The sequence below is a fragment of the Melitaea cinxia genome, chromosome Z (genome assembly GCF_905220565.1).
Source record: "Melitaea cinxia chromosome Z, ilMelCinx1.1, whole genome shotgun sequence".
Classification (NCBI taxonomy): domain Eukaryota; kingdom Metazoa; phylum Arthropoda; class Insecta; order Lepidoptera; family Nymphalidae; genus Melitaea; species Melitaea cinxia.
In genome coordinates, this window is record NC_059424.1 from 8,201,448 (window position 1) to 8,220,671 (window position 19,224).

Below are 19,224 nucleotides of genomic sequence, written 5' to 3' on the forward strand. Positions count from 1 at the left end.
TATCAAGATCAGAGGTATCTTTACGTCTTCAAGTTATATAACCTTTCCGTCATTGAGTTTATTTACTGATAATAATCGGGACTAGTAGCGAAATTACCGCTGCTGCTATGTTACTGCTATAGCTATTCTTAACACCCTTTTCACCAACCATTATGCATATTGTGATCGAAATATCTTACATTATATCTGGACGGAAACCGATCCCACGACTATGGGATAAAAAGTAGGAATATTTCCAACTACGTCAAAAAAAAAAAAAAAAACAGAACAAAACATCTTATTAAATTGTAATTTTATAGCTGTAGCTTTTAAATTTTATTTCTCATATTCTTTCTCGCACTGTATCTGAGATTTTTGTATGATTTTGTGTGATGGTATAAATATGAAGGATATTTATTTTAATAAAGTTTATTTATGTTTTATTTTGATTTCTACTACAGAGTACAATGTTTATGGTACAAACGTAGATCCATAGTAAATTACATTCAATGTATAGTTTGCTAATTGAGATGACTTTTAATGTTGTTTTTTAATATTTCTGATTTTTTTTTACATTTTACTTTATATGCATCGAAATAATACATTTTATAATTGTTTGAAATATTTTATAATTATGGTAATAATAATTATGGTATTATTTACGTACAGATATATATATGTTTATATTAGCTAGTTTATAGTAATAATTATCATCAAATGAATGCCACATACATTAAATTTACTTTTTCGCTTACTGTTACTACCACTTATTACATTAGAAGGTAAAGAACGTACGTTCACTATAATCGATCCTAAAGAGATTCTTCCAAAAAAAAAAAAAATATCGATATTTTATCAGTGTTGTAATATAGTGAATGTATTCGGGTGAATGTGAGCCATATCGAGAATTGAATACGAGCAAGTCTCTGCATACAAGCGAGTGTTGGACACTAAGGCGCCGTATCGAATGCGCACGCGCCATCAAACGAACCTCGTCGAAAAGAAAGGACTGTATACTTGTTAAATAATGCCGATAGTTGCATGTTACTAAGTGAAATGCTCGTAGGGATGGAGTGTTCTGACGAGATGAGCAGTTTCGTATTTAAGCCGTGGTGGCATAGCGAATGTCATCAGTTAACACGAGCTCACACAGACGGGAACATCTCCAAAAGGTGGAGTTGTTTTAAAAGGTTGTGTTTGAACTGTAGCAGCGAAGCCTTCTTAAATTAAAGCCGCTTCAACCACGCACAATATGCGCGTTTTCGTGGTAAGTCTGCTAGCGTGATAATTTTATATGTAATTGTATTCTTTTAAGTGTAAAATATTATTAGCACATGCGATTTTAACTAAATTATATAGTTTAATTTTAAAAAACTGTATTTTTTATATATTTTAATAAATTAAAGTCAAAGTGGCTTGGAAGTGAAGTGATCAGTGAAGAAATTTGGATTGAAATATCAATTAGTGTTGAGTATTCTGTGAAGGTGTTGTAGGGAGTGAATTGACACTGAATTTTTAAAAAGAAGTGAAACATACAAGTGATTTTAGACATTAGGAATAAGTGTTATATGATGGTTTGCGTAGTAGATCGTTTTGGACTTAAAATATTAATAACAGTTGATAGCGGAAGAAAGTATATGAGTAGTTCAAAATTATACATATATAGTACATAACAACAGTGTACTGAAGTTCAAACAGTTCCTTAATCAATATACATATACACTATTGTAACCATATATTCATTGATATGAAAGTCATCACTTTAACTGAAAATTACTATTTTCAGTCTTTATTTGCTTAGCGATTGCTTAAAACATATTTTGGACATTTAATCACTAAAAACAGATTTTTAATATAATAAATGTGTTAGAGTCATTTCATTTTGTATACGTTTAAATATTATAGTGTATATACAGTGTATAATATTTATTTTCTTTGTTTAAAGGTACTCGCCTGCGTGGCATTGGCTTATGGCCGCCCTGAACCTCCTGTAGGATACAGCTATTCTGCTCCTTCTAGCAGTTATGGAGCTCCTTCCCACGGACTCAGCAGCGGAGGTCATTCAAGCGGACTTTCATTTGGAGGAATTTCTGGTGGTCATTCGTCCAGTGGCATTTCTCTGAGCGGTGGTCACTCTTCTAGCGGAATCTCTTTCGGCAGCAGCGGCATTGGTGGTGGTATTAGCGGTGGATATAGCAGTGGACTGAGTGGGGGTTTTGCTGGTGATGCTGGATTTTCCGGAAGCTTTAGCGGTGGATACTCAGGTGCCCCTATCGTTCAGAAACACATATACGTTCACGTTCCTCCACCAGAGCCCCAGGAACAGAGACTCCCGCGCATCACCCCTGTTGCTCCCCCTCAGAAACATTACAAAATCATCTTCATCAAGGCCCCAGCTCCACCCGCACCAGTTGCTCCTATCATTCCTGTCCAACCTCAGAACGAAGAGAAGACTCTCGTTTATGTTTTGGTTAAGAAGCCCGAAGAACAGCCCGATATTATTATCCCAACAGCTGCGCCTACTCAACCTTCCAAGCCCGAAGTTTACTTCATCAAATACAAGACCCAAAAGGAATCCGATGGTATTGGAGCCGGTGCTATTGGTGGTGGTTCCATTGGAGGTGGTTCTCTCAGTGGCAGTGCTATCAGTGGTGGAATTAGCGGCGCTGATATCAGTGGAAGTTCCGGAATTGAAGGTTCTGCACTAATTGGTGGTGGTAGTCATGGAGGAGCTGAAATCGCCTCAGACTTTGGATCTAGCGGTGGTGATGCCAGCGTATCTATCGGTGGACACAGCGGTGCCACAAGCGCACAGTACGGTCCTCCCGGTCACGTCGCCGGGCCCCTACACTAAACTGTAAAGATTAAGTTAGGTGGTAGGATACGACAATAAGTTACTGTATTTATTGCTGAGCGAAAAAAATATTTTCTACTTTAAAATTATATATCACGAGATGTTCCAAGCAGCTTACGTTTGAACGTTTTGTACATAGTTATTATCCCTCCGTTCATTCGTAAGCTGTTCTACCACATAGCTTAAATAACTTATTGTTATATGTCATTATCACCTAATACATTTACTCGTTATTAGTGCACAGTGTTAATGTTGTTCAAATTTAGGTACTTTGCAGCGGCTGTTATGTTTCTATATTATGAATAGCTTTTTTATTTTTATAATAAAAATATATGATGCAATAATATTTCCTTTATTAATCCTAATTTGACATAATACAAGTTCGAATGTTGCGTTAAAAATGAAAGTAGTTGTGAAATGTTGATTCGGTCGGACGCTAGGAATATAAAAGCGGCCTTTCCAGATCATGATGTTATTATTACACCAATCTATATTTTGTATCACGAATGGTATAACATTAGAATCTCGATTATTAGGTATTGCATAATCATTTGGACCAGTAATGTAATTGGTCAATATTATGTTTGGGTAGATGAACGCACGCACTGGGCGACTAGTATATGTTTCGTTCAGATACTAGTCGTTTAAATGAAAATATTAATATAAAGTGTTACCATGATAATTAAATTACAAATATATTGAATCAAGCAATTAAATTGAATTGAAAATATAGTATTTTAAAAAGCACGCTTGTTATGCTCCTAAGAATTATCTCTAATGGTTTATATTATTTTATATGAATTGATGGTCAATATTACTACTTAATAGAATTACTTAATAGGGCTGCTAAAATTAAAACTAAAAATTAAGGTTTTCTTATTTAGTTTCTCTGCCGAAACAAACGAAAATTTAATATTTAGGGGATGACAAGAAGTAGTTAAAAACAACTATTTAGAGTAAATCTTTTGTAAGCCGCCAATGAATTATATATATATATATATATATATATATATATATATATATATATATATATATATATATATATATATATATATATATTATGTAATTGGTATATCCACAGGCTTATAATGCCCGTGCTTTTGTTATTCCATATTTTTTTTAAACATGCATCGGTACTTCACTGCAACTTATGAACTAGCCTTAGAATCTCTAAAAATCGACGCGAGTCCACTGACCAAGACTATTCTACATATTGTTTTTTTAATAGTTTTTTTTTATGAATTATATTAAATAAGTTAAATAATGTCATTTATTTCAAGCAATTAGTTTCATATTTAACGAAGTGTTAATTAATGAATAACAATGCGTGAAACAGTGTTAACGTTTGAACAAAGTTAATATTTATTACGATAAAAAATTTTATACCAAAAAAGAATTCTCTTAAATAAACGTCAATACAATTTTTTTATTAATCAAATGATTATACGTATAGTTTTTTAGAACTGTAGTTCTGAAATTTTTATCGACACTCGGATTAAGGCAACCTTCAAAGCAAGTAATCCCTATTGGACAACGTGCTCAGTCTCTTCATGTTCTGAAGCATTTCTGGAAGTGGGTTTGAAATTGCCTTAAGTGAATCCGTTGGATTTGTTTGAAGCGTCTCTGTGTCGAAAGAATGGCATTTCAAAGTGATTTTTAAAATACAGCTACCAATAAATATTACGTGTATTTTGTTGATAAGCAATTATTGCACTTTACGCCTAACCGTTCATGTTATTTTATTACTAAACTATGCCTAAATATTGAGTAATTAAATATTTATTGCGATTGAATCAGAGTAAATTCTACGAAGGTGAAATCAAAGAGATATAAAAGTGAATAAGTGACCTTTAAAAATATTAAGCCATTGATGAACTGTGGGTTACAGTTTGGGTGTGTTCTATATTATTAAACACGCGAAGATAATTACGTATACATTGTAGTAAATGTGTCCTTACAACATTTTTTTTATTTGTACCAACTGTATGATTTCTATTTCAATTAGCAATTCTTTTCATAAGTACTTGGTCACATACTTATTGATTATGTAAATTGAATTTTACTTAAAAATAAGGTAAAAGAATTTTTAAACAATTCCGATTTTCATTTGTTTACTATAAAAATGTAGATATTTATGAAATGGTATTTCGAAAAATTTTAATGTATAAAATAACGTTATATACGTATTGCATACAAATACACTTTCTTATATTAAGGTTTACGATTCGGAATTAAGAGGCATGTTTAAGTTACGTAAATAACATATCCGGTTCGAGAAACGCAGTAACATGTTGTAATAAATTGTTTTGAATTGTTATTAAATCATAAATTTTAAGATTATATTATTTAATTGTAGAACATAAAAAATGAACCAAAGGCCTATAGTTGATTCTGAAACCTAGATGGCATTTTTTGTCCTGTATTTTGTCCGCGAATCATGGCGAAACTACAAAATGGATTTATTTGAAACTGGGCGTGGTGTAAGTCTATGCAATATAAATTACTTTTATTACAAAATTCATTACGGTTCCCTTGAAAATTGTTTGTATTTAAGTCAAGGATTAAATTTATTATATTGTTCCTAAAACCTCCTCCTCCAGTCCTCCCGTGAACATGGTAGCTGTAAAGTAACCGAAACGTCGCGCATGTAAAAAAGTTGTTTAATTATAATTAGTATGTCTAAATCCGTGGAACTTGTAAAGCCGACCGATGGCGAGATAATCATCCAACTGCTGCTGGCTTTGAAATACGCAGGCTGAGGACGGGCAGCAGCGTCTTCGGTGCGACAAAGCCAGCCCTGCGGTCACCAACCCGCCTGCCCAGCGTGGTGACTATGGGCAACACACAAGAGTTCACGCCATTTTTGGTGCGAACTTGTGGAGGAACTTTACATTTTTATCTGTCAGTTTACCTTAAAGGGGGTAATAGACGTGCGAGTAAATTCGCGAACTTGTGGCTCGACGACCTTTTTTGCTAGTGTGTCACCCTAAGTACGCGTACTTTAAAACCGCCGAGTAAGTTCGTTGGCGATCCGACAAGTTCAAAAATTTTGCTCGTAACCCGCCTCCGCTCGTATGTGTGGCAGCAGTGCGAGTTGCAACTCGCACTGCTGCCACCATTTTTAACCGATTTCCAAAAAAGGAGTAGTTTCTCAATTTGATTGTACTTTTTATGTATGATATCTCAGAAGTTTTGACAGGGTTGACTGGTGTTCCATGATTTTTATTTTAATCGAAAGCTGGTGTGTGTGTCGTGGGGTCAAATTGGTTGCGATCTAACAGGTAATTTTTGAGTCATATCTAATAATTGCCTATTTACTTGATTGTTTTTTCGTCTACCTACGATGTGTAACTGGTCGATGTAATTGAAGTCGGTTTTTTTTTCGTTTGCGAGCAAACACAATTATGTTTCACCAGTCCGTGAACGCGCAAAGCTTGTAGTGTAGGTATTTGTAATTTGTTACTTTTAATTGAGACATTACTCAAAATGAATTACTTCAGATTTTTTTCGTCTTTTTTTTTTGGTTTTTAAATTTTAATTCAATACAATTACTATCCACCACAAAAATTCTTCAGTCGACGTCATCGCAATACAGAATGAGTAAGCTTCACGTGAGTCACCGACGTCGAGCCGAGTAAGTTCGCGATATTCAAAACCGCGTACTTTAAGTTCGCACGTCTATCACCCCCTTAAGACGTGCACAAAAATTGTTGAAGTAGTTGAAGAGTGAACAAATTATAGACAGGTTTGTAACTTAGTAGATATGATGAGTTTTTCTCTTCAATAAATATATATTAGACTCGACGCTGTGTATAGATATACAAATACAAACAAATAAAATTGGAGTGTCTGTTTGTAATATTAAAATAACCGCTTATTACTAAATGCATATGGATGTATAATTGTATACATGGTACATATACCAAAATAACATTTTTTACAATTATTGTCTGTCTGTCTGTCTATCTGTTTGTTTGTTCCGTCTAATTTCTGAAAAGGCTGGACCGATTTTGACGGGACTTTCACTGGCAGATAGCTGATGTAGTAAGGACTAACTTAGGGTGCTTTTATTTTACAGATTTGTTTATAACTTTGCAAACTGAACAACTGAGAATAAACTGAGAAACTTTTTTGTTAAATTCTACGTAGACGAAGTCGTGGGCACAGCTAGTTAAATATAAACTTAAATCGTTTTATTCGTTACATTATTGAGGGTTATAACTGAAGCTAAGACATAGTGTACTTGTTTGTTTTCATTCACTAACTGCGCCTTGCGGTTACATTCTTATAATTTCCAATCATATATATACAACGTATAAAGTAAGAGTTGTGTTATAAAAATAATTAATACATATACGTCTTTATATCTCTTATGTACGCTTTTGGGGTAAATAATTGTGCGCTTTGAAGCGCTTAACGATCGCATTTCAAACATTTTCGAGTTCAGCTGGCTTTTGGTTTGTTTGTTTTCGGTTTCATTCTTCTGGATTAGCTAAATAATTTTACTTGTCTGTATTGTCTGTCAAATATAAAGAAAACATTTCATATTTGTAGTTTACTAGTTGATCAAGCAAACTAGTATCTACCGTTATAATTTGTTTCTGTTCGTCTTTAATTTTAATTTTATTTCTTAATTTTATTTTATACAAACTGTTCTGATAATAAAGAAAAAAAATGTAATTTTTTATATAGTTGTTCAAAAATCTACGCGTATAGTATACTATATGCATACGAATATAGTTTACTATATGCATACGAATGTATCTAATGTTTTTGTGTGATTATGGATTAAAAAATACTAAAGGATTTTATAAAACACGATGGCATTAACGAAAAATAAAATAATAATCGAATAATTTTTGTAATTCACCATTTAGATTGTATCGCGTGACTCGCGCGGCGTGAGATGCTAATATAACATTGGACACCCGCTAAACATTCTTTTTTACGCCTCACCTGAAGCTTCAGGGCTATATCACGATAACATTATTTCGAGACATTTCCAATAAACGAGTTATTTTTGTCAAAATTGAACTGGCACGAAAGGACACTAAACGAGCGTTGGTTTCTTTTCACCTAATTCATGTAATACCATTTTTACGTAGGACTCGTGCAAAGAGTCGTGACAAAAATGTCGATTGACATCGTGACTTGAAAGCTTATTAAAATGAAATCGAAAGTTACCTGTAGTAAGCCGTGCAGTTGTTCTTTTTTAATACTTTTCCATATTATCACTCAACATAACGGTATTATATAAAAAAATGTGTGTTCTTTGAAAGTATAACCTTTTTGCAAAAAAATGCAAATAAGAGAAAGTTTGAGACCATTAACTCAAACGTCCCTTAATTTCAAACGAAATTTCCTATTTTTTTCTTATTTATATTATTTAGATTTCCGTTCAAATTGCTAAAAAATGTAAATAATTTCATCGTAATTATTTTCTTATTATTTTTAAGGCGCTTGGTAGTTTATGATTTTATCTCAACTAACATTTTACTTTATATCCATCCAGTAGATTCTTCGAAGAAGGGCCCCAGATGGGACAATCTATTACAGTCTATTCGCGTTAGGAAAACAGTAACTTATCACTGTCACTTACCTTAGCTATGCCGCTTTAACTAATTAAATTGTAGTAAATGAAAACCCTAATGAAGTAAGCCCTTCAGACTGACATTTTATTATTAGGATGTAATGAAATACCTTTGACGATGCGTTAGCGCAACGGTCACAGCACTGGTTTGTGGCGCTGACGTTTGCGGGTTCGATCCCCGCACATGACAAACATTTGTATTGGCCATACAGATGTTTGCTGTGGTCTGGGTGCTTATGCAGTCCGTATGTGTATACCCATCGTGCCTCGGAGAGCACGTTAATTCGTCGGTCCCGGTTGTTATCATGTACACCTGATAGCGATCGTTACTCATAGTAGGGAATATATCCGCCAACCAGCATTGGAGCAGCGTGGTGGATTTAGCTCTGATCCTTCTCCTACAAGGGGAAAGAGGCCTATGCCCAGCAGTGAGATATTACAGGCTGAAGCGAAATACGTTTCAATAATGTTTCATAACATTATAAAGAAACACTTTTTTTTTTATTTTCCTTGAATTCATCAATGAAACTTAAAATTTAAATTAATATTTCTATTTTACACACAAACTATTTAAAAACTACTTTTTATTTATACATATATTTATATTTTCTTACTTATTATATACTAAATTCTGTAAAAAGTAGGCTGGCTAACGACATTGAAAGATTTTTTATATCTTCCAATTAATCGATAGATATTTTGGGGGATTTTTTGTTTTATCTCATTTTTTTCACTGTAATTTTTCGCCAAAATATATTTCAATTATTTTCTCATCATGTATTCATCGAGGAAATGAATTTTTATGCAGATTAATAACATTTATTTTTAAGTGTGGCCATAGTTTAAATACGAAGTCAAGGAGTTTCATAAAAAAAATATATGTTTGTTCTACACTAGGTTATGCATGATAGCAAACACTACAACGGAACGAAAACATTATGAGACAGCAAAGTACGTAGATTTCATTTGATAGCGGTCATATAGATTTTTTTTTATGTCACTAGGTCGGCAAACAAGCGTACGGCTCACCTGATGGTAAGCGATTACCGTAGCTTATAGACACCTGCAACACCAGAAGCATCGCAAGCGCGTTGCCGACCCAATCCCCAATCCCCCCAGGAGCTCTGGTCACCTTACTTACCAACAGGAACATAATACTGCTTGAAAACAGTATTATTTTGCTGTGATCTTCTGTAAGGTCAAGGTACTACCCCAGTCGGGCTGCTCCATATTTTGAGCAGGAAATTCCTGCTGTGCCCTACCTCAGTTGATAGATAGCGGTGATCTGTTAGAAATCACCTTAGCACTTTGTAAACCCAGAATTAAGTTATTTTCTTAACGCATTTATAAGTGCAAAAAATATTAAATAAATAATAATAAAAATATGTGAATAAAATGTGCGTCTGTGTGTGTATCAGTTCCGATACGCGACAGGAGTTTACTCTTTAAGAACGATTGTCGTGATATTTAAAAAAAAACATAGTGATCTATTTATTATATGAATCAAATAATTCACAAAATGAAACATACACACAGTCCACTGCTGGACATAGGCCTCCACAAGTTGGCGCTAAAATGGCGTGAACTCATGTGTGTTGCACATAATTACCAAGCTGGACAGGTGGGTTAATAACCGCAGGGCTGCTGCCTTTGTCGCACCAAAGACGCTACTGCCGGTCTTCGGCGTGTGTATTTGAAAGCCAGCAGTTGGGTGGTTATCCCGCCATCGGTCGGCTTTTTAAGTTCAAAGGTGGTAATGGAACTCTGTTATCCCTTAGTCGCCTCTTACGACACCCACAGAAATACAGGAGGTGGATATATTCATTATTGCTATAACCAAACAGCGTGAAATATTAAATAAATATATATAAGAATATGTATATATATGTGTGTATCAGCTCCGATACGCGACAGGAGTTTATTCCTTAATAATGATTATCATGATATTTAAAAAATCAAAATGTTTTAATTTATATTTTATTATTAGATTCATTTAACAGAAATATTAAATAAATCAAAAAATAATTCACAAAATGAATCATACTTTCAAAGAATTAACGTCATCTGAGGAACATCAAACTCTGTTACAGGCATTATCGAACCTCTCGAAAAAGTTCTTTATGCACTAAATACAAATTCTGAAAATGAACAATTGCAAGAAAACGTACAAAATAAGTAGCAGCTGTACAAACTTAACAGAAACTGTTAAAGTAAAGATTTTTCTTTACTTTAACAATGATAGCTTATTTTTCTTATTCAATCTTCAGCAATGTTGTATATATTTAGTTTCATTGGGTACCTACTAATATGTATCCTGGACCAATAAGCCGAGTGCTTTGTCCAATGGTGAATTTGATACAGATGTTGAAGTAAACTAGTGACCTAGTAAATATTGCTTTGAAGCTACAGGCTTTAATAACAGGAAATTGCCTTTTCGAAACAGAGGAGAGTAAATGTTACAAAATTTTGGCCGGTAACCGTAATCTTAAAGGGGCTTAAAATTTACATTCAAATACATAAAGTTTGAGCGTATTTTTACGTAAAAAAAATTCACGTTGAAAATTTTAAATATTACACAACATCACTACTCTGTTAATGTGTGATCAATACAAAAACCGGTTGTCAGTTCTAGAACGAAAAAGGAGCTGATAGGAGCTGAAAACAACTATATACGTATAGCAAGAGACATTATGAACGACGTATCTTTCAATGTGTGTGTATGGGGCTTAAACTTAAAAGTTTATTTGTTTTGTTATTTTGTGTCACTTAAAAGCTACAACTTTTCGCGAGGATACTACGTAAAAAAGAAGATTTCAGAAATACATTCCGTATTTTCCGCACTTGAGAACTTTGAAAAACGAATATCCATTTCTGGGCTTTATTTTAATGAGAATAAAGATTTTTAAAATTGCTATACAATAAAACAATTTTTTTATTTATAGATTATTAGACAATTTATTATTATTATTAGATATTTAATGGAGCAATCTATACATTTATACCAATAAATAAAATTGAGGACTCTGTTTGTTATATTAGCATAACTGCTTTTTACCAAATGCATATGGATGGACATACACGGTACATACCAAAATAACATTTTTTACAGTTTCTGTCTGTCCCTCAGTCTGTCTGGTTGTACCGGTTTATCTCTGAAACGGCTGAACCGATTTTCACAGGACTTTCACTTGCTGACAGCTGACGTAATAAGGAGTAACTTAGGCTTTTATTTTAGAAATCTATTTATTTTATAACTCTGCGAACTGAACTTTTTCGTTAAATTCCACGCGGGCGAAGGTGCGGTCACAGCTTGTTAAGATATAAAAATGGATGAGCAAAAAATATATCGAGTATAATTTTATTTTACCAAAAAGAACAATAAATTAGATATATTCAAATTCTATAAGATTAAGCCAGAACAAATTTCAGGTTTGTATACCAACCACTCTGCTAACTATTTTTGCTACTCCACTCGTTAAAAAAGACCTATCGGTAAGCTTATTTATCCATTTGCCCGTTCCCATCCCGCATTATACCGGAGTGTTTTGAATATAGATTGGTGCAATTACTTTCGAAACCCTTAAACCCTAAAAATGTTGTCGTTTTTAAGTATGTACCGAGAAATAGCCTAGGACGATAGTAATTTTGATGGGGCAAAAATAAGTGTCTTATGTGAGAGTGGTACATCTACTTTTCAGAACCAGAAGGACAAGCATATGTCTTGCCGATAACTCCTTAAGTAATAGTATATTCAGAAAAGTAATTTTTTAACGATGCATACATTTTTTAAAGAGAAACATTCCAAAACAAATTTACACACATATCTTCCGAACGACTTATCTTTCTCTCTCTCTTGACCCACTCACAGATCTTTCTTCCTGTGACTTGGTTTGTACAAAAAGAATTAATAAAAAAATGAAAATGTGTACCTAGTCACAAAAATATGGTAGTGCGTAGTTTAACAAATCAGTTCTAAATAAATACCTTCATTTTATTATGAAATATTATCAGTTAAAGCTTCAGAGTAAAGTTTAATGTCTGAAGTACCTTCAGAACTAACAGAAAATCATCCTGTAATTTATAAATTTAAATGTGAATTCTAATGTTATATCTACAAACCCAAATTACTTTTAAAACAAAAATGGGGATTAGCAGTAGACCGCTATTAGTCTTTTTATTATGCAACTAGGGTGGCAAAGAAGTGTACTGCAAGTCTAATGGTAAACATTTACTGTAGCGTATAAAAGCCTGAAATAACAGAAGCATAGCTAGCGCGTTGCCGACCCTATCCTTGTCCCTGCCCAGAAATTCTGATTACCTCACTAAGCACAGGAACATAGCATTCCTTGAGAGCAGTAATATTTAGCCGAGCAGTTGGGCTGCTCTTAATTTTGATAAGGATATTCTCTGTTGTACGCTACCTCAAAGAAAATGCCTTTTGATTATCATATAACTAAAAATTTATTAGTTTTTGATAGTTTATCTATTATTTGTTATATTCGCTTACAATGAAATAGTTCATGAATACTTTGATTTACCGTGAAATTAAGATAAACATTGTTTAGAACATTTAGTCCCAAAACGCTTAGAGATAACACGAGAATACCTAAAATAACTTTATTGCGGTTTTTAGTTTCGGTGAAAGGGGTTAATTCTGTATTTACCAAATGGCTATATTAAAATCAAACTGTTAATAATTCAATTATCAATTCGCAGACACAAGGATAACTTTAGGTACACTTAATCTGTGTTAAATCGTAGACACAAGGATAATATTAAGGTTTGCTTAATCTATGTGTTAAATTTTCTTTTTATATGTATCAAGAGCTGTAAGGAAACTGAGACTGTTTTTAAATTTTGTGTCGCCTTTTTTTTAAAAAAAATTACAAATGCATCTCTGTATAGTTCTCATAGACACATCGGCGACAACGCCTTTCGTAGATTATAGACAATAACGTTTATTAACGAATAATAATATTTTCAGAATATATTTGTAACTCACAGATATCATCGCTAGAAGAAAGAAAATCGCTATTTAGCGATAAGATCGCCTTTGTACATCTTGTATTGTATCTTTCTTTATATGTGTCTGTATTTCGGTGTACATTAAGAATAAGTAAATAAAATAAAAATATCATCTTTTAAAAAACAAGTTAATCTTATATTATATAATAATAATCACTTAAACTATTTAGCCAATGTATCATGACGTAGAATGCGAACTTCTTAAAAATTTCCCGATAAAGCTAACCAACTAGGTCAAAGGACTAATACCATTACGTTGAGTAAAAAGCCGTTAGAGTCAAAATTAAATTTTGTTGATTCATTGACTAATGAAAGCTAAGAGAAGGCGTATTAGCAAGGTCAATGTGGATATGAGCAAAATCGCATTTACGAGATCCATTCTTCATTATCCTTTTTATTCATGCTCGAAAAAGCGTCACCTAACATTTCAAAGTAAAAATGATAATATTTTACCTAACATTTCAAAGTAAAAATGATTTTAAAAGACCTTTCTATAATTATTACTTTAACTCACGGTATATCTAATTTTAAATAAAGTTACTGAGATTTTTTTAGAATAGTAAACTGATCGAATAAATACTTGCGACTCAAGAGATAAACAAAAACCTAATTCGATATTGTAATAAAGGTGACTAAGATGAGGATGACTATGTAAAAAAGGCTTACAATTTCATTAAAATGTATTAAAAAATGTTGATCTTATCAAACATATTGTTTTTCCCAAATTTGTGTTTTTTCAATGCGCAATGACTTCAAGGTCACCAAATTAGAAGCTGATTGTTTATGGTATTTTCTTACTTCATCGTGGCCAGTTAGAGACAAGAGTTTTCTAAATCCAAGTAGTGCTTTATCTAACAATTTCAGCTGCATTATATTCAAAAATGTTCTATTCAACTATAGTGATAATGTCATAGTTTAACATCACGTGATTTAAATAGGCCTTCACTTAAAGTCTCCTTGAAAGCGAGCTTTAAGCATATATTAACTTTCTCAATGGCTTATTAAGCCACTCATAAAGAAAACCCAAGAAAAAAGTGGTGTATGATTAACTTCATTACTTGTAAATTTTAAATTAAAAAAAAATTATAATAATAAAATAAAACGTAAATATATTTTACAAAAGGAGAAATTCTCATTGATAGTAAAATAACTTCGGCAGGAGGGAGGGACTACAAGTAAAATACGTATTATATTTTGAATGATAAAAAACGGATACCCGTTATTCCGGAGACAGTGGACGTAAAATATTTCATCTGTAGTTTGTAGAGGGATTCGGATACGAGGTTTTAGAAATGTGCGTATAATTTTTCCATTTTATTATTTATGTCTTCCATGCTGAATATTTTATAATAATGTTGCTGTATATATTTTATAACTAAAGGGTTTATGTTTTAATGTCTAGTTTTATTGTAAAACCTAGGTTACATAGACTATAGAAGAAGGGCAAGATGGAAGAATATTACGTAACGTACATACTGATGGTTTTCTTTAAAATACCTATTGAGCAATAGTTAAGTCATAATTTCGTCGCCTGCAATTTAAACAGAAAATAAAAATTGTTTCTCATCTTTCTTCCTTATAAGTAAGAACAACTTTAGTCTTATATACCAAAATATATAAGTTGAAATATATAAAACATTAAAATAATAAAACTAGAATATGATTTGTTTAATCACACCCATCTTGATAGCCTTATTTAACTAAGAATGATTATAAGTCAAGATTTCACTGTCATTAGAATCATTAGATTGGGAGTAAAAATTATAACTATCAAGCTATCTGCTATTTATTAAAATTAGACTCACTGCGTTGCTGACCCTATCCCAAATTTCCCGCAGGTGCTCTGGTCACATTGCTTATGAACCGAAACACAATACTGCTTGAAAACAATATTATTTAGCTGTGATCTCCTTGTAAGGTCGAGGTACTACGCTAGTCGAGCTGCTCCATATTTTGAGCAGGAAATTTCCTGCTGTGTCCTACCGCAGATAAATACTGTTGATTGTTGAATTACTTAGACACAAGGTGGTCAGTCCCATCGGAACACTTGTTAAAAATTAAAATAGTCCTACACCTATATTAAAAGTGATATAGACATCTAACGCATTTAAGGGAAACTATATCGATATATTGATTCAATATAATAATACCAATGGTTGTGCATAAATGGTGGTAGTGATCTTTACGTGAAGACCATAATTAAATAAAATGTTATCGCCGTGAACTCGTTAATTTAAAATTAAAATTTAAAAAATAAGATAAAAAATTATTGAAGATTTTAACAGAAAAATAAATTTAGATTTTACGAAAGTATTTCCTGTTACCGAGATAAGATGATTTTTGTATTACTATAGTGACGATGACACTGAAGAAGCAAAGGATACAATAATTTTGAAACCAAAATAAAGATCGACTAAGAAAATATCTACATACACCATCTCTTAAAGACTTGAAAACAGATAAAGTCTATAGAGGATTTTCCGAGCAATGGGTGGCTAATATTGATGATACATAAGTCGAGTGATTTGGTTCGATAAAAAACCGGTTGTATCATCATCTTTTGCAGGACGAAAGTGAGTACAATTATTAGTGGTGAGATATTGTAAAAAAAATAAAAATTATATTCATGTAGATTTTCCTAAAATAGTTAAAATTTATAATCAGCATATGGGAGGCGTGGACTTACTTGACTCATTCCTGGGTCAATATAAAATCAAAATAAGAACTAGAAATTTGTATAAGCGACTATTTTATCACCTTATAGATATTGCAGTAATAGTTAGTTTCTGTAAAGAACCGTCAAGGGAGCAGAATGGGACGCCGACCCTGCTCAAACTGAGAGACTTCCAGTTTTAAGTCGCGAAAAGTCTTTAAGTCTGCTTTATTGATGAACAAATAAAGGGTTTTTGACTGTCATCTATGTCTGATGATATAGAATTTAAAAAAAATAAGCGTAATGTGGCAATTCTCCCTTCACAAGATGTCAGTTGTGATGAATTCGTATATTTTCTTATTTGGAGTTTGAAACGTCAACGACGTAAATATTCTGGATGGAAAGGCAAAACTTTTGTTATTTGCGAAAAATGTTTCTACTTTATAAAAATAAAGTTCTACTCTACAATAAAACATATATACTGATTCGATGCAACAAAAATAGTGTTAAGGCATAGTGTACCTAAACGAAAGGTATGGTTAAAAAACTAAATAACTTAAAAAATATTTTTTAATAAATTTTGCGCCTGAAAATTTTATGCGAGCAAATTTAGTATTAAGCTTACATTTTAAATTGCCGTTTTGTAGAACCGCTTTTATCTCAAATATTTGGCGTTTGGTTTAAAATTCCACACTCAAAATCAAGGCTCACGAATTTGTGGTTAGATTTCAGTGATTCGTTTGTATTCATACCAGTTAATTTTTATTTTACATTCTTATTCTATATGGAATTAATATATATATATATTGCAAATACGAGTAGGTACAACCTGCATTTCAATGCTGTTAGCGTTACAAAAAGGGCTCAAATTATAAATATAACTAGCTACCCTAGAAGAAAACACTATTGGTTTTTGATATCCAAAAATTTTCGTTTTTGAATAATAATGATAAAATTTTATTTTTTTAATTGTTCCTATAAGTGGTTCCATCACAAACCACGTCAGTTACCGCTAAGTTTCGGTACGGTGACAAAGAATTTTAGTTCTCTTCTTCTTCTTTTGGTTAAAATGGCTTTCAATAGTGCCAAATGAGCACAGATGATTTTGCTAATGTCACGTAGAAAATTTTAGTCCTCTTCAAACAATTTGGTAAAGTGAAAAAGGTTGAAAAATATGTACCGCTTGAACGAAGCGCACGTAACGCTTGAATGCGCAACAGAATTGTTTATTTATTTATTCAGAAACATTGTTCACCTGTCACAATAACGAATTTTGGGAAAATTTTGATACTTGAGATGCAAAATGGTTCCTGTACGATAACGGTAAGGGTCATAATGAAACTAGTTTACTCCAGACCCAGTCGAATCCTGCCCAAAGCGAAAGTCGACTGAAATGGTACTGGTAAGTGTCTTGGAAAACTATGCACAACAGACGGTCGCTTATTTAGAGAACAGGTTTTGGGAACATCTCCGATATCTACCATGTTTTCCAGATCTCGTTCGAACAAATTACTACTATTACCATTTGGACGCTGTATTTTACAATAAAAATTGTTTTTAAGAATTTCACTGATTAGCGTTCCTAAATTTTTTTTCGTCAAGGAGTATGAATAATATATGATTAATAAACGTTTGAATCACAAATGACAGAAAATTTAGTATATTAAATACATAATTCCATTCGATGCTTATAATAAGGACCTAATGAAGTTATGTGTCTAGTTTGGGAGATAAAATTTAATCGTAAGACAAATTTATGTATTCTGTAATATGAATTTGCTTAGTACCTTTTTATTTCCTAAATAATATTATAAAATTATCTGAACGCAATATAATGCTCGAGCTTCTAATTATTGTTCGCTTGTTTTATAAACTTAGTTATCTTTTAAAACTAATTTTCTCCATATTTCCCGCTACGTAAAGTAAGTTATGTCGCGGTTTTGACACGATCTGTATCCTTCGAACCATATCCTAAAGCTATTTAAAGTTTGATACTGAAAGTTAGACGTTGTGCGCAACAGTGTCTTGTAAGTCAAATGTGTCATCAAGAGTTAACTGTAGTTTAAACATGTTTCTCTTTTAAATATCTATGCACATTACTCTACCCATAACTATTTGAAAGTTTTTTAACCGAAAAAAAGAGGAGGTTCTCAATTCGATTGTATTTTCGTAACCGACTAATTGAAGTCGGTTTTTTTGTTTGCGAGCAAACACAATTATTTTATACATGTTATATCAAAACTTTTGACTGGGTGGACCGATTTCGATGAATTTGGTTTTAATTGAAAGGCGTTGCATGTCGTGTGGTCTCAATTAAATTTAATTGAGGTGTGACAAGTACTTTTAGAGTTATATCTAGTAATGCGTATTTACTTGACTATTTTTTCGCCGACCTACGTTGTATTAAACCATATAACTTTTCACTGTGTTTATCGATTTTGATAATTCTTACTTTAATTGAAAGCTAATGCTTGTCATGTAGTTTTATTTAAATTTGATCCAGATCTGATGACTAGTTTTTTAGGAATGCGTATTTACTTGACTATTTTTTCGTCTTATTACGTTGTATCACTTGTCGATGTAAGTGAAGTCGGATTTTTTTTTCGTTTGCGAGTAAACACAATTATCATCAGTAATAGTACTAATGCTAAGTAATTTTTGAGTGCATTGATAGTTGTGGGGATATATATATAAGGTAGTATATGTACAGTAAAGTACACAAACGGCTAACACTAATTCCAGCTTATATAATTTGTAAATATTACAATTAATATAAGTTTCGTGTTATTTAATCACGCTTGTCACTGTCGGGTATAAATGAAAGTGTAATAAGCGGATACAAAGCTTATGATTACTGGATATAATCGCTTATTGTGTTTAAAATTATTTTGTCAATAAAAAGCTGCGAATTACAAAATTGTTTTATTATCCGCCCTTCTGCTTCGGTCTGATTAAATTAAGAATTTAAGTGAATTATACTTAGAGATGTATAAAATAAAATGTTTAAATAGAAATAACGGAGAATTAAAAAGTATTCAATCTTTTTGTTTGTATTGACTTAACGCATTGCATATTTTTTTAAAAAAAATTGTATCATTTCTGAATTATTGTTTAAATAAGATA

At 32.3% G+C, this 19,224-nt stretch overlaps 1 protein-coding gene across 1 annotated transcript; it reads left to right on the forward strand.

Moving 5' to 3' along the window:
* Positions 1-1,231: 1,231 nt before the first annotated feature.
* LOC123668666 (loricrin-like) lies at positions 1,232-3,177 on the forward strand. The gene is made up of 2 exons (XM_045602376.1): positions 1,232-1,246; positions 1,925-3,177. The coding sequence occupies exons 1-2, from the start codon at positions 1,232-1,234 to the stop codon at positions 2,831-2,833; spliced, it is 924 nt and encodes a 307-aa protein (XP_045458332.1). The 3' UTR covers positions 2,834-3,177.
* The last annotated feature ends 16,047 nt before the right edge of the window (positions 3,178-19,224 follow it).